General features: G+C 41.2%; 1 protein-coding gene across 2 annotated transcripts in view; it reads right to left on the bottom strand.

Moving 5' to 3' along the window:
• Positions 1-1,973: 1,973 nt before the first annotated feature.
• usp53a (ubiquitin specific peptidase 53a) overlaps positions 1,974-15,479 on the bottom strand; it is a 30,727-nt gene continuing 17,221 nt past the window's right edge. For both annotated transcript variants that reach the window (XM_005743004.1, XM_005743005.1), the window contains exons 10-17: positions 14,693-14,861; positions 13,483-13,629; positions 12,081-12,218; positions 8,797-9,556; positions 7,902-7,969; positions 3,915-3,981; positions 3,089-3,813; positions 1,974-2,996 (exon numbers count right to left, since the gene is read on the bottom strand). In XM_005743004.1, coding sequence (XP_005743061.1) covers positions 2,920-2,996; positions 3,089-3,813; positions 3,915-3,981; positions 7,902-7,969; positions 8,797-9,556; positions 12,081-12,218; positions 13,483-13,629; positions 14,693-14,861 — 2,151 coding nt within the window. In that variant the 3' untranslated portion in view covers positions 1,974-2,919. The remainder of the gene's footprint in view (positions 2,997-3,088; positions 3,814-3,914; positions 3,982-7,901; positions 7,970-8,796; positions 9,557-12,080; positions 12,219-13,482; positions 13,630-14,692; positions 14,862-15,479) is intronic.

The raw sequence follows: 15,479 nt of genomic DNA, 5'->3' as shown, positions 1-15,479 counted from the left end.
TGACTAAATACTTTTTTGCCCCACTGTAAATACATGGATAATCAATAATATGACACAGTAACAGCACATGTAAGTGTGGTTGTGTTAAAAAGCAGCACGGACTCACTTCAATCAATATTTCTAAGATTCTCAGCCATTTGTTTTGTGTCATTTTTTTAGGACAGTGTGGGCTGGACTGAGGTGGTCCGTGGGCCGGTCCTGTTTTTTTGCCCATGTCTATTTTAAGACATCTGCAGCACTCCAGAGGAGACATAAATCCTGAAATATTTTTGATTAATCTTTATTGTTTCTGTGTTGCATGTTGAGGTCAGTGTACTGGAAGATTAAAATATTGTGCTGTGGTGATGAAATCAAGTGGAAGTTAGGGTGCAGATAGTGGTGCATGCCTAAATCTAGCTGCACGATGATTACAAAGTCCTCTACTCCCCTCTTCAGGATAAAAAAACAAAATTAAAATAAATCTATCTTTATGTATATGTTCATATAATTAATGCAATCAAATAGACGCTGCAGGTAGCGTTAGAATACTTGTATAACACTCCCTTTGGATGGGTTTGTATAATACTTTCCCATCTCCTGTCGAGGTATCAATTTTCCCCATTTATTATTTATTGAGGCTGTTCAATGACATACAAGCTGTAACTTGGATTCTACAGTCACGACCATTTTATTACTTACATTCTGCATAGATTCACCAAGGAAACGTTCCTCTGACGTGTTCATCCATACTGACTTGTCATCGCAATTCCTGCAGGTTTGTTGGCTGCATATTCATGGAACCACAATCAATAGGACTAACGTCACTATTTAACCACCTCCAACCAGTCAGAGCACATGTTACCCCTCCCTGAACCTGGTTCTGCTGGAGGTTTCTTTCTGTTAAAAAGGTGGGGGGTTTCTCCCCACTGTCGCCAAGTTCTTGTTCAAGTGGGATTGTTGGATTGTTTACAATATAAAATGATAAAATACCTTGAGGAAAACTAAACTGAAATATTTGTACACCCATTACCTAATAAAATGGGCAGTTGGTCTCTCTGATGCCTTTCGCTCTGTGAGAATTAAACCATACTGGTCACTGATGTATCTTGAGAGAGTTCTGTGCTTTGGTGAAAACTAGAGGGTTCCACAGAGGAGGGAAACTACAAAATTATTACAAAATGTTTTTAATAATATCAGTCCATGTGTGCTAAAGGGGGCACCTTGATAAAGCAAGGTAAAAAAAAAAACTTTTTTGTTTTATTAATTTGGAAATAGCGTTATTTAAAACACTTTAAAAATTGATTTCAATGGAAAAATCTAAATCATAAAACTGTATATTTGTAGTTGGGTAGCTGTTATATGATATGAAAAAGTGCATTCAAGACACACGACTGCAGGTGGCAGCAAAACCCCACATTTCCCACCAGCTGCCTTGCACAGCGACGTCCATGCTCCAGTCAAAAGGCAACATTTATCATCATGGAGAGTTTATTTGGATAATTTGATTTCTCCTCATATCCCTGTTCTAAGCTTTGCTCCCCCGAAAGCAAGAGCTGACACGAAGATATGGTTAAGTAGAGCTGTTTATTTGACAACTGTTCAATAAAAATAAAATTAAAACGCTACAAAAATTCTTTAAAATCAAATTGTACAAACCATGGCTTCGATTTAATCTCGCCTCAACACAGAAAAATACAAAAGGCACTGCGTATTAGTCTGCTGAATATATATATATAATCTGAACCAAAAACGGTAAACCAGTGAAAGTCACAACACATTATTAGTAACTCCCTTCATAAAAAAAAAAAGCAAAAGCCATATCTGATCACCAGATGACACAATTAAATCATCTCGTGTCCTCCAAGTGCAGACGTGCTGCTCACAGAAGCTATCGAAGGATCAAGTGACCAAAATCCAAAGAAATTATTCTTCTAAAGAGAAAAATAACAGAACCAAGGAGTGTGAAGAGAAAAAAATAAACAAGGAAAACAGTGCAAAGACATATATATATATATATTTTTTAAGGAAAAGAAAATTCCGTAAAGATGATGGGATATGTGCAGGTGTCAATGAGGAGTAAGGATCTGACGCAGGCTTCTACCAACAGGCAATCAATTTAACACATTGACCCATCACCTTTTAAACCCACTCCAACACCCCTCCCTCACTCTTGAACAGTTATTTTGGTATACCAAACCTCTCACGAGTGTCTGACAGAGGCAGAGAAGGAAGAAAGTCCAACGCTGGTTATTTGCACAAGTTCACGCGCAAACAAGGACCCGAGTCTGTTGGCTTTACGGATTGTGCAAAGATGTCTCATCAGCTAAAACCTAATGTGGATGTCGTGGAGATTCACATTCATACGGATCCTTGGGATCCATTTTTTAAGTCGTGCCAAAAGCATATCTAGAGATTTCTGACCACAACTGGAACCTTTCCTTCTAAAACCCCCTGACAGGCAGGTATAACTGACAGAATTGGGGCAGACACCTCAGTCATAACACTGAAAAGAGAATAGTTAAACAAATAAGGGCATTCCACAGGATGTGCAGGAAGAGTGCGACTAGGAGGCATAAACAAAGAAAGAAATCACTTCATCTGCTGTTTAGTAAGTTGGTTTTACGTGACACATTCTTTACCTTCCCAACCCCTCTGCGTCCACAAATCCAGCAAAATATTTTTAGGCATAATTCTGTTTGTACCTTTCTGCTGTGCAAATTCACTGTTCAAAGCTTTTTAGTAGCTAGAAAGCTAATTAAAGACACCTGACTTTTTTTTTTTTTTAGTACAATCTCTTTGGCATCCAGTTTCATGTCCAACTAGCTGTTATGACAAGTACAAGAGAAAATACCTCTCCACATACGAGTCAATCTGTAGCAGTCGCAGTGCTTAACAATTCCTGTTGGCATCCAGCCATCAGAATCATTCAGTCCATAAAAATCATAGGAAACCATGCTCATCAAGACCCTTCGGAGTAACTGGATTCCACTTCGCAAAAGTCTTAGGAGTGGAAATGCCTGGAAAAACAAAAGCCAGAGAATCAGTCAGAGATTTAAACCAAACAGGTGCATGTGAGGTCTTAATAAAAGTGCGCTGTGCTTTTGCATACCTGATTCTGTTCTGCTTTTGGAAGGTTCTAGTGTTTGAACATCTGTCAAAGGGTGCCCCCTCCCTTCGACATCACTCTCCCCTGATGACGTATGGTCCTGTGCTCTCACGTACACGGCAGGCCTCTTGTGGTATTTGGCCCGGTAAGTATCTGTCATACAGTTATCCACTGAAAAGTAAGTGGTGGGAAGAACTCGATCTGTCAGAGTTTGAGAGTCTGTACCATCATCGTGTCTGGACTTTGGACTGGGTAACCTCTCGTCGCTCTCGCTGGCCGACAGATCGTTCCTCTCCTGGTCTGACGACCCCGACTTGGAGCTGGCATCTGATGAAAGCCTGTGCTCGGCAGGCGTCTCGATCCACCGCCGGAGGCTTGTGTGCGAGTGGGGAGACGAGCCATTTTTAGGTTCGCTTCGGGAGCTAAACCGCTCTGGCACCTCTGGTGGTAAGGAGTGGATGCCAGATGGGTCTGTGCGACTGTTGCCAAAAGTCTTGAGAGGTAAAGGTAGAGGAAAGCTGTGAGACAGAGAGTCTGCAGGGCCAGAGCCATTCTCTTCTTGCTCCGAAAACTGTCCAACAAGGTCATCTGAGCTGTTCCACTCAGAGCTGCTGGTCTTTGCTAAGTAGGGAGGCACAGGGCTGCTGTCCACATTCTTCTCTCGCTCGTCGTCCAGGCCATTGTTCTTTTCCAAGATCCCGGGTGTGTACCGGAAGGCTCTTCTTCTGCTTGAGCGCAAAAACAGAAACATTTATATTTCACTTAAACTTGTGAAAAGTCAAGTGAAGCATTTCGCTAACAACGTGCACTTCCAAATAACCTTTTTTACCTTTGTAACAGCTGATCAGACAACATGTTGGACTCTTGGAGTTCAGGAGATTTTCTCCCTGGTTCATCTACACAAAAAAAAAAAATACATTTTCATCAGTACTTTATAACACAAGACCCTAATTTTGTAAAGTTATCACAAACAGATGGTCCAAAATAAGAGCCAGGTAGCATCTGTCACGGGTTTCCATTTGAATATTGCTACAATATCTACTTTATTTTTTTTCCTGTCTCTCTCCTGCAGAGACATGTTATCTAACAGGGGTCATGGTAAGGCCTTTTGCCTGGTGCTGCGAGAGGAAGTATCAAAGCAGCTAGTCTGGCAGAGCGCCCTCAAGGCCCCAGTGTACCACTCTGACTGTCTGATCCAGCCAAAGAACATGGGCCCTCAAAGGGAATCTGGGTTCATATCCAGGCCTGTTAAGTTCGAGCCAACAGTCCTAATAAAACAATAAGGACCTTGATTGAACTCTAACTGGTTCATAAGTTCAGTCTAAAAACTAATGAATACAACAACAGACGAAAGTAACAGTCTTTTAACCTATAGGCCAAACATATCCCAGTGAGATGAGCCTGAGTTATGCTGCTAGTACTTGGGGTTGATGGTTGATTTTAGCCATGAGATCAGCACAAACACATGTTTAGAAGCAGGTCCCTGCACGGGGTCGGGTGTGGAGCTTTGCCAAGTTAGCTGGGCGTGTGTGATTTACTTGGCCTGCGCCAGACAACAGCTGACTAACAGGACAAGGAAGGGAGTGAGCGGCTGAGGACCATCTGTGATGTGTCAGCATACCCCCTCACCCCCACCCCCCACCGCTCTCTCAAAGCATTAGTGGCTAAATCCTTTGTGCTGGCATGCAATTACGCCGGGGTCAGACTCCAGACTTTACATCCCCTCCACAACACTATTGCGTTTTTAAGCCGCTAAGACCATGCGACAATTCACAATTTGATGCTGCTGCTGATCTGTGATGTTGGCAAGCAACCGTAACAATATCAGTCTTGATAACAAAAAGGGATGCAGTTGACGATGATTTTCTCTGTAGAAAATCCCCTCTCCGTCTTTAACGTCACGTGCAACAATGCAGAGAGAAAACTTGAACTTTAGCACTTAGCTGGTAAATCCTCCAGGTTCTGTGATTGATCTAATAACATTTCCAATTTTTCAACATAAACTTGAAAGTATGAATTAAAGTGCTTAAAAATGTGAACACCACAAAGAGAATGAGAAAGCATGAGAAAAAAATCTGTTTGAAAGAAAAGAAAAGGAGCTTTGAAAGTTTACAACATTTAAACGAGGGTCATCAAGAACTGATCTGGTATCATTTTAAATTTGCTGAAGTTTCGTTGACCTTTTTTGACTATTACAAAAAATAGAAAATAAATAGCACACAATGTAGCTTTAAGGCAGTCAAGTCATGATTCCAGCCTTGTGTTGTCTGATGTACTTAAAACATCTGGAACATCAATCAGAAGGGCATGCAGGTTTGCAACTCCAAGTAGGGAAACTGAACAAGAAATATCACATAAGTGAATCACAAAAAGTTGGGAAATGGCACGGCTTTTTTATGTTTCAGTGTAGCATGGTAATGGCACGGCAGTAGGTCAAAAGCCGTGGCGTACATGTGTACTCATTAGCATCATTCACTGGCTTGTTAAGTGGCATTAATGAGCCAAGCAACTGGCTCTTAACGTGCTACATCATGGACACAAATAAACAGCTATAAAAGATGTATGCAAACAGAATGTAGAAGGCATCCATGTAATGGTATAAAGGATGAAATTCAGTGACATTTAACCTTTTCTGATTGTCATGTCAGTTTGGGGTTTTTTAAAACTAGATCAGAAAGCATCATAGTTGACTTTTGGCAACTATGATGATGATGACAAACAGCTGTAACAGCTTCAAAAGTGTATTTCTGTAGATAACTAGTGAGGTCTGCAGAAGCCAGTAAAGGAAAAGTGAGACAAACGCATCAGGTTCAAGTGTCCGTCCAATATGCTGGCAGGCGGGCAGGACGTACGATTTCACAGCGTGTCAAAAGTTCTGTCATTAAGGTGGCAAAAAAGGCCCCGACTCGAATCTCTTTCCTAGTGCAACAAGCCATCAGAAGAACGAATATCTGCGGTAAAAATGTCAACAATGCTCCTCACAACTGCCCTCCCACACGAATGTGCTTTCCGAAAGGATTTTAGTCTTTAATGGACTAGTGGAACCTGCTCAGGCTTCTCTGAAACTGCAGCTCACGCCAGACTACCACCACTGAACTCGTGCCAAATTGACTCTGGACACATTTACTGCGGCTTGTCAATACAATTTGCAGGCAGCCAGGCGTAAATATCCCATACTGATTTCAAAAATAGCTACCAGAGAAGAGTCCTCAAAGGCCCTTTCAGGGTTTTTTTGTTCTGTTTTTTTTTTTTTAAACAAGGTTGAGCTTTGACAGTTCACAAAGCAACATTTCAAGACATTTGTGAACTACAACACAGCTGTGGGTACTTTTGAAATATAACCAGGCCCTGTGAAACATTACAAACAAAAGAGAGAGAGAAGGATGAGTGGATGCAGCTTGATACAGATATAATCATAATTCCTTAACAGCCTGAATGAATAAATGAGAGGATCGATGAGTGCTTGTCCTAAAATTACTAGCAATAACTAAACTAAACTAAAGCAATACTACAGAGTTTGTTTGTTTTTTACATTTTGCCAGATTAAAAACTGTGTATGCCACAGTAGTCTTTGCCTCCTTGCCAGGGCTTCAGTCACATGAATCTCTCTGCATGTGCTGATGCTCACAGACAAAAACAAGACCGGCGATGCTTCTGTTTCTCAACTTGCCACCCTTATGTTGTAGCTATATTTAACTCTGCAATGAACCTCAGATCGTACCTGCATTTTCTTTTGGGAACTTGAAATAACTGCAGAGCTGTACAACTGCATTTTATTTGAGCGGTGTTTGAATACCACCTTCTGACAGGTCCAGTCGTGGCATTTTCTGTCTGGCTGGGCACAGCTGGGTGGCCCCAACAAGCTCACTCATCTCCCCCTCCAATTCAGGATTAACTCAGGGTATTTCCATTGAGGGAATTAGCAAGGCATTTTTCATTTATAGTTTCTTTCGCTCCTTTTGCAGTGCTGATAGTGTGCATCAGCAAGCACATGCTAGATAAAGAATGTCAAGGGTGTCCAGGAGACAAGCCCCCTAGTGCTATTTGTGTCACCTTATCTCCCTCCCATCCTACCTAGAGGATAAAAAAAATTAAAAAAATACTGCAACTTCGCAACATGACTCATAGTTAAGACTCATCGTTTCTTTTTCCTTTTAAAACAGAAGTTCTGAGCTCTAAACCCGATTTTCACCCCAGATTTTGCATCCCCGTGAATCTAAAAGTTATTGTACTTCCTGCAGAAAGAAACCATTATTCACCGCAGTTAACAGTTGAAAAGGTCCTTGAGGTGTTTTTTTCCCTCCCCCCTACCATCTTCCATTTGTTCTTCTATTCACTGAAGGACAGCCAATTAAATAAAATTAAACTGAGCCTGGCTAGTATTTTTCCACACCAAAATAACAGTGTTAAAGGTACAAAGCTTGTTCCCCACATGGGCTCATTCTTCCTTTGAGCTCATGTAATTTCACTAGGTGCTGCATAACATAAACTTTACTCAGGAAAAAAAGGTCAGGGCCAGTCAGTCTGGAACCAGAGCGCACACTTCCATACAGTAGCCCTTCAATCAGGCTGTGACCTTAACACGACTGATAGAACAATAAATCAAGGAAACTGCAGCATACTATCTTAATGTTTCAGGTCCTTACAACACATGGAAGTCTACTGGGGAGAGGAAGTATCTTCAGTATCAGGGCGGAGCCTTTGTCAGAAACTGATGCTTTCATCTATTCCCTCTAATGTGTGACGAAAAATGTACAGAGATTTACTTGAATAACGACAAAATACTAATTTTTCACTTAAAGCAATAGTTACTTACTAATGGAAATTGTTGAGTACAGCACGTCACTCTTCAATTCATCACTTCTTCTCTGAGGAAAGTTATCCCTAAAACACAAAAAATATAGTTATTATTTGTTTGTTTTTTTAAAGAGCCACGAGCTCAGAGCAGATAAAGGTGGATAACAACGACTTTAGTTAGAATCTGAGTGCATACTTGCATCTCCAAAGAGACAGTGCAGTAGCATGATTTGCATCCCAGTATGAACCCAGACATCTTATTGTAATATCCTTGTTTTTCTTTTGTGTTTCTTGATATACAACAGCAAAAGTGTTATGCTTTTATCTCCTCTAAGATCCATAAGATGTAGTAGAGAATAACAATAATACAATAAAATCACAATTTCACAGTTTTAGTGGCTTCAAGCTTTAACCCAAACCAGTCACAAAAACATCTTAAATCATGTTGAAGAATTAATAATTAAGGAGACTCTTTACTAGCGTACTGTCAACAGATATGCTTAAATAATGCACTGGCTTTTGAAGAAGTCAGCTATCTGAGGCTGCCCCTGCTGAGTACAGGAGTTGTCAGCTATATGGGATCATTATCTACAAACAAGCCCTGAACTACAAATACAACAAATGACAGCCCAGCAAAATAGGATTTGTGCATCTGCCTTGTGTGCATTTATTGTTAAATGAGACCTGCTATTCTTAGATCAGTTTGTTTGTAATGTTTTATTATTTAGAAATGGCAGCACTTCCGAGACTCGAGTCCTTAAATGAGTAGGCCACGAGATGACAAAGCGCCTCTATGATGCTGTCGTCATGCAGGAAATATTGTGTCAGCTTTTTTTCCCTCTGCATCATGCTTTGCAGTGCAGAGTTTTGGTGCGTCTGGGTGATGTAAACCCAAGTGGAAGGATCTGTTTTACCTCATCAGATGCAGCTCAGGTATGGGCCGGAGGTCCTTGGAAGAAATGTTCTCTACAACGGGCGAGTCGAGATTAGCTGAGCCATTGCTCAGTCTGTCACTGCTCTCATATCCAGATTCAGTTCTCTGAATCTTCCAGTTGTCACTGCGCACTTTAAGAGTTGCTGAGCCCTTTGCTCTGTCCTTGTCAGTGTGGCCCCCGCGGCTGTCCGAGTCCAGAGAGCTTCGGCTGCCACCTATTTCGTGCTTCTGCTCGTCCTCGTAGATGGTCATCAGGCTCTTTGGCTTACGTTCTTCCCGGCCTCCCCACAGATAATCTCGATCACGTGAGGGCGACTGACTATTGGGTCTCGTCTGGGGGCTGTGCTGCCTTCGTTCGTGACTTACATTCCCGCTACTTAATACGCTGTCTACATTTAGCGCTTCCCGCATTGGCTTCCAAGCTCGACCGGGCCTGCTGCGGCCGTTCTCTATATTTCCAGAAAGCCCTCTGGAGTCTTGGCTGCTGTCTGTATCGTATCCATTTGAGATCTGATCTAGTCTCCGCCTGTTATGACGACTAGTTACAATGGGCACATCAGGTAGCACTTGGTGCCTTAAACGAGAATTTTCATTGGAAGACCGGCCCCCAAGCTGCGGTGTTCGCTCAGTCCGAGTGGGACCTTTTCCTTGGCTGCTGTACAGTCGAGTCTCCAGGTACTGCTTGAAGCCATTCTCTGGAGGTGAAGCTGAGCGGGAGTAGGTCCTGTCGTGAGCTGGGTCTGAGAGAGAGCGAGCGAGAAAAAAAATTCATGCAAGAGCTTAAACTAATATATCTGTAGAGGATATTTATTAGAATTTTTTCGACTGGCATGTTGCAGGAACGATATTACAAAAGGAAAGTGTCATAAATCTCATTGCAAAAGGTAAAAATTGACTTAAACTGGCACTTCCACACAATAAGACAGGGCTGTGTTAAGAAAACAGCAGGCTGGGTGGAGAGTGAAGGAAGGGCATGATGACAATGGAGTTTCTGACATTTATGTCTGCAGCAGGCAGGAAAGTGTAAATTACAACCGCAAGGAGTCGAGTTTCTTCCATGCTGTGTGCACAGAGGGCAGCCAGCTCATGCACAGACATCCATGCAGATATCGATGTCACCGGTGTGTTCCTACATAGAGTCTGGCCCATAAAGTTTTGGACAATGATAAATTTTTTTTTATAAATTTGCATCTTTATATATCTACAGAACACTTTCAGCCAATCAGACTGAACTCCACCGTCACTGACTTTCAATTTGAATTCAAGTGGTTCGACAAAGTATTGCATTAACTGTTTAGGAATTACAATCATTTTTGTAAACAGTCCCCTAGTACCTCTATCAAGAAGCATTTGCGTGCTTCCTATCATTCTGGATGTAAACTTGACAGCTCGAAAAGTTTAGAATACATTTTGAGAAAACATTTTAGGGGTGTCGAGTGGAGTCATGTTAATAATCCATTAAAATTTGTCTTGCATCCACTGAGGTCTTCAAGGACAACATAATTTATTGGTCGAAAATGGACAACAAAAATCTTACAACTCAGAAACTATGAATCCTACAAGTGTGCGTTGTATTGTTAACATATGCAAAGATCTTTATACAAATTTAAAAGATGTGACTTTGGACCTCTGGCCTGTCCTTCAAGGGCAATAGATGGATGTGAAAGTCACAGTGACAATAGTGCTGTAGGTCTCTTATTGTTTGCATTAACATATAGACATATGGGAATTCTAAATGCCACATTATTTTGGACCTTAGGCCACTTCTTCAAGGTCAGGTAGGGTCAAACTTTCATTAAATGTCATTAAAATGGAAATCATACTGATATATGTGGATTCTAAATATCACATTTAGTTTGAATCCAAATATCATGTCACTTTTAACCTTTAACATCAGTTTTATATTTCACATTTGTCTTTCTTTCAAGTTGATCCCAAATGTGTTTTTACTGTACTTTTAAAAAGAACACAAAAAAGAAAATAAGTATATACAAAATACAAAACTATTACCTTAAAATTAAATGCTGCCCAGAGAGTGAGCAGCCTTGGCGGAGGTTTGCGCTCTCTGAATACTTCTTGTTATTGGGCTGGATTACAAATTTTTCATGTTTTCCTTTCACAACGTTGATACTTAAAGTCTTCTCCTACATTTTTAAGCAAAATCTGGTACTTTTTACATAAAACAAAAACTAGTGTCATGCAAATTTAGATTGCAAGGATCATCTGTTAAATGCATTCCCCTAACCTAAAGCTGGCAGCTAAAGGCTCCCTGCCTTGTGCGGGAGTCATCATCTAAATGACGGGTAAACCTGATGCTTTTTTCAGCGTACAAAAATGAAATTTTATTCTTCACATAAAACTGTCATTCTTGGGAATAAGCCTGCAAGAGATGGAGTCCCCTGCTTTGGATTTCGCTGACTGTGTGGCACAGTTAAATCACTTTAAACAGAGCTGTCTACAGTTTTGCTCACATATACACCACGATACCGGCCTGTTTTAAAAATTTTCTGCTGCCACCTCAATAATGTCAAATGTACACATGACTGTGAATCATTTTGGGAGAAGGGCAAGATGTTTAAATCTATACGGTTAAAGATCATGGAAAAATTCCTCAGGCTACTGAGGAAGTTGATTGAGCTTTTCCCGTTTCGTATCGTCGAGAGTCTGAGAATGAACTATGATACGGTTAATTTATACCTCTAGAATCGCCATTCATCACAACCATGACACTAGGCTGCCTTAACCTGGTGCATTTATTCATAAAGGGATGCAAGCTCTGTGCTAACACAGGCTACCGCTGTTGTCATGGTGGATTTGGTGTATTATATTGTGCTTGATAATCCCCCCCACACACTGACACTTAATGAAAGCAATGATATGCTGAAGGAGTATTAAAGTAACCTATATTAATCAGCATACTCATTAAGGCACACTGACTTAATTTGTGAGAAAAGTTTGTGCAGAAATACATTTTGGAATCAAATTTAAACCTTAGAATAAAAAAAAATTTAAAAATTAAAATCAGCATTTGTTGCTCTTTGGTTTGATCTGCTTAGTTTCTGGTGTGTTTAATAATATTGGTGAAGACTACAGGACTACAGGGATCAAGGCAGGCACCAACAGACGTCAGCACCTAATCCCCTTTCTAACACATTGCTCCCAAACAGAGGGTGATATAAGGGAGGGGGAAGGCAGGGCTTTTGTAAAGCAACACCTGGCAATTCTGTGTATGTGCAGTTTTGCAGTCTGTATAGAGCAACCCACCTCTGTAGCGTGACTCCACTCTGTGTTGACCAGTCCTATCAGGCTCTCTTCGGGGTGAATGCGCCCTACGCATCTCTCCTGCTTTCTGGGCAACTTCTCGAGAAATCTCCCTAAGGCGGCTCTTGTGATTGCTTTTCACTAAGAAACAAGAAAAGACAAGAAAGGTATTTGAGACATTTTTTCCCCCTCACTGTGTGACGAGGTTATATAGCCAGCATTTGAATAACGCTGACCCTTAAAAGAAATAAAAATAAAGTAGCGACGGGGCATTTGCTGAATCAGGTGGAGATTCCCACCATTCAAGTATTTTTATCCCCGTGTGCATAGATACATCTATCACCGCTACATCCTTTTCCTTGTCGCTCTTCGTCCCCGGCACCCCCCGAGGCACTGAGCAGCTGCTGAGTGTGTAGACACAGGCGAACTTTACGGCACATTGCTGTGCTTATGGGAGAGGAAAGGCAGCGGGGAGGAAACACGGCCATGCAGAGGCTGGCGCTGCATCTCTGGCCCCACACTTTCTTTAAAGCAACGATTGGTCCTGGAATAATGCTGTTAACCATGTGAGATTTTAAAAGGAAGCGAGCGAGGACGAGGTGGCATCTCAGAAAAACAGAACAAAAAGGAAACAAAACATTCATATCATTCCAGATTTTTTATTCGTTTAATAAAAAGAAAAGAAAAGAAAAAAAAGCGGCTGATGTTTTTGAGATTCCACACATTCCGCAAAGCAGGAAGTGTAGCAGTTTAACCACACGATGAATCAGTTTGATAAATTTGACTCTGCTACTCCTTAAAACTGCAGCAGCTGCTGACATTTCATTGTCTTGCAGCATCCCCTCCCATAGTGATCTGTTCAAGGACACGAACAACTTCATACCAGCAGAATGTACAAGGATATCAAAGAAGACGCCGTTAAATCGCATAAATAACTCCTCTTCTCAATTCACTCTCCCCTCTGCTTGCAATTAAGCATGTGCATAATGACCTCTCTCTCTCTCCTCACTAAGGGTCTCTAATCCCTTCTGTATTACTAGCATGGCCAGATTTAGTTTCGGAGCAAAGACATTTAATTATCTCTTCCGCTAGCTGCTGTTCCAGATCTGTGCTTGTCACCACTCTCCGAGGACAAAATATTTGTGAATTAAGGAGTCTTTTCAAGGCTGAAAAACTGCCACACAACATGACTCACCTCTCTGTTTGCATCTCTTCTTATTCACATCAAAACATTTGTGTGTAAACCATAAACTAGGTTTACACAGGTTACATAGCAAAGTGTAGCAGTTTGTAGCAGGTTGGTTTGCGCTGCTAATAATTTGATTTAATTTGTAATAGAGGCAAAATTTTAATTAAAAAAAAAAAAAAGCTGCTTAATCCCTCCATATTCGTTCCCCCCCTTTACCTGTTCCCCGTCCTCCACTGGTCTGAGTGCTGCCCCTGCTGAGGATTGAAGGGGTTTTCTTGAAAAGATCCTGGCCCAGCAGAGCATTCAGGTTCTCTCTGGTGAGGTCCAGTTTTCTGGGGGAGACTGAAACTTGGGACTCAGTGCCTAGAAAGAAAGGAAAAATGTTTTAAAGGTAAGGCCATGCATGTAGGCGTGTCCTTCCCATGAAGAAAAAAAAATTCTTTTTGGTTGAGGTTCATTAAAATTAAAAAAAACTAATTTTACCTGAAACTACAACACAGAATTCAATTACAAGATCCACACTGTGTACTACTTCTTGATTTTTGGAGGATGATCCAGTTTAGTCGGGCGCCCTGTCAGCTCTGACGGACAGTGAGCGCTTGCCACAGCCTGGACCTGGGGCACAGCCAGCGTGGAGGGCTGGAGGAGGGTCTTTAGAAGGGATAAAAACCTCCCCAACCACACAAATCCAGGGATATGTAATCCCAACAGGAGAGATGTTCAGCTGTTCAGCAGCGGCAAAGGCAAACAGTGCATTTGATTTGGGAGGTTTTTTTCCTTATTTTTCCCCCCCGACTTCTGATTTAAATTTTACATTTTAATTTTGTTACTTTAATGTACTCGGAGGGAGTATGGAAATTTTTCAACTAAACAGCCGGCTGTGTGAGAATTTTAAGTAGTAAAAAAATTTTTTAAAATACATTTCCATGAAAGATTTAGTGCTCAACTGAAGCTAAAGGTTTACAGAGGCAAATAAGCCACACTTCAAACCCCACAGCAAACATTCACCTCAAACTTGAGACTACATTTGCATTTCAAAACAAACCACTCGGAAAACTTTGGCTACACTTTGCCATTCGACCAGGCGGTAGTAGTAACATTCAGATTTTCTTTTTCTTGGCCTCCAACACTGCACTAAAAAGACAGGTATCTGCACCAATCAGCTTCACTTTAATGGCTGCTTGTTTTTTTTTAATGGTGGGACATTATAATCAAATGGGGCATTTGGGATGTGACACCACATAATGAATGCTGAGAAAAAGACAGTTGGAATATCAAAGAGAAACACACAGGGGAGTTTGGATGGTGTCATTTCCACAAAAAGACACTCAATCAACAACATCATCACACCTGATATAAAACTGCTATGACGAGGCTTTTAAATGCCAGCATGATGACCTCTGAGGTTATTTTTAAAACATCGTACCTTGCGCTTCTCCATTAACGGGGTTCTTGCTGTGGGACTGGCTGCTGTTTTGTTTTGAGGCATCTTCTGTGGCGATAGCGCTCCCATTTTGATTGGCATAAAAAAGAAGAAGAGGCTGGAAGTGACCTTTGATACATTTACTGACGACATCTTTCCACCGGGAGCCGATCTGCACCAGGAAACAAAGAAGAAAAGAAGAAAAAAGCAGGGTCAATTAACACATTTTAGCATACCGTATAATACTATACCTTCATGTGTGATAGCACAAAGTGAACCAACATGCGTTCAAGGGTATAAATATATATAAAATTCACATGCAACTTCAGACTATGTGTGACAAAATGGGGTGTAGCTTTAATTTGTGAGTGAATATAACACACTAAGGCCAAAGCACACAATCACATTAGCAAAGCTGTGTAAGGTGTGCGTCTCTCCACAAAGGTACCACAAAGGCAGGCTGCAGGCTAACAGATGCTTCTGTGCTCCTTAATTAAGCAAATGACGGGGGTAGAGGGAGGGGGGAGAAAGAGAAAGCAGGTGTGGAAGAGATGGCAAAACAAGGTAAAGAGCAACCAATTCAAAGGAACACAGACAGAGGGGGAAAAGGATTTTGACTTGGGGAATGTGCACATATACAATATAGAGGAGGAAGACAAGCCGTGATTGACAAAGCATGTTAGATCAAGGCAAAACAGAGACACATCTGTGTTATTTTTGGATCCTCTTTTCAATGGTGAGGCACAACATTTTTTATCTGAAAGGGCCAAAGACATGTTAAGGGTTAAGA

This window comes from Pundamilia nyererei, unplaced genomic scaffold (assembly GCF_000239375.1).
Source record: "Pundamilia nyererei isolate P.nyererei 1_Seehausen unplaced genomic scaffold, PunNye1.0 scaffold00126, whole genome shotgun sequence".
Lineage (NCBI taxonomy): Eukaryota > Metazoa > Chordata > Actinopteri > Cichliformes > Cichlidae > Pundamilia > Pundamilia nyererei.
The sequence above is the reverse complement of the archived record's forward strand: the minus strand, read 5'-3'. Positions and strand labels throughout refer to the sequence as shown.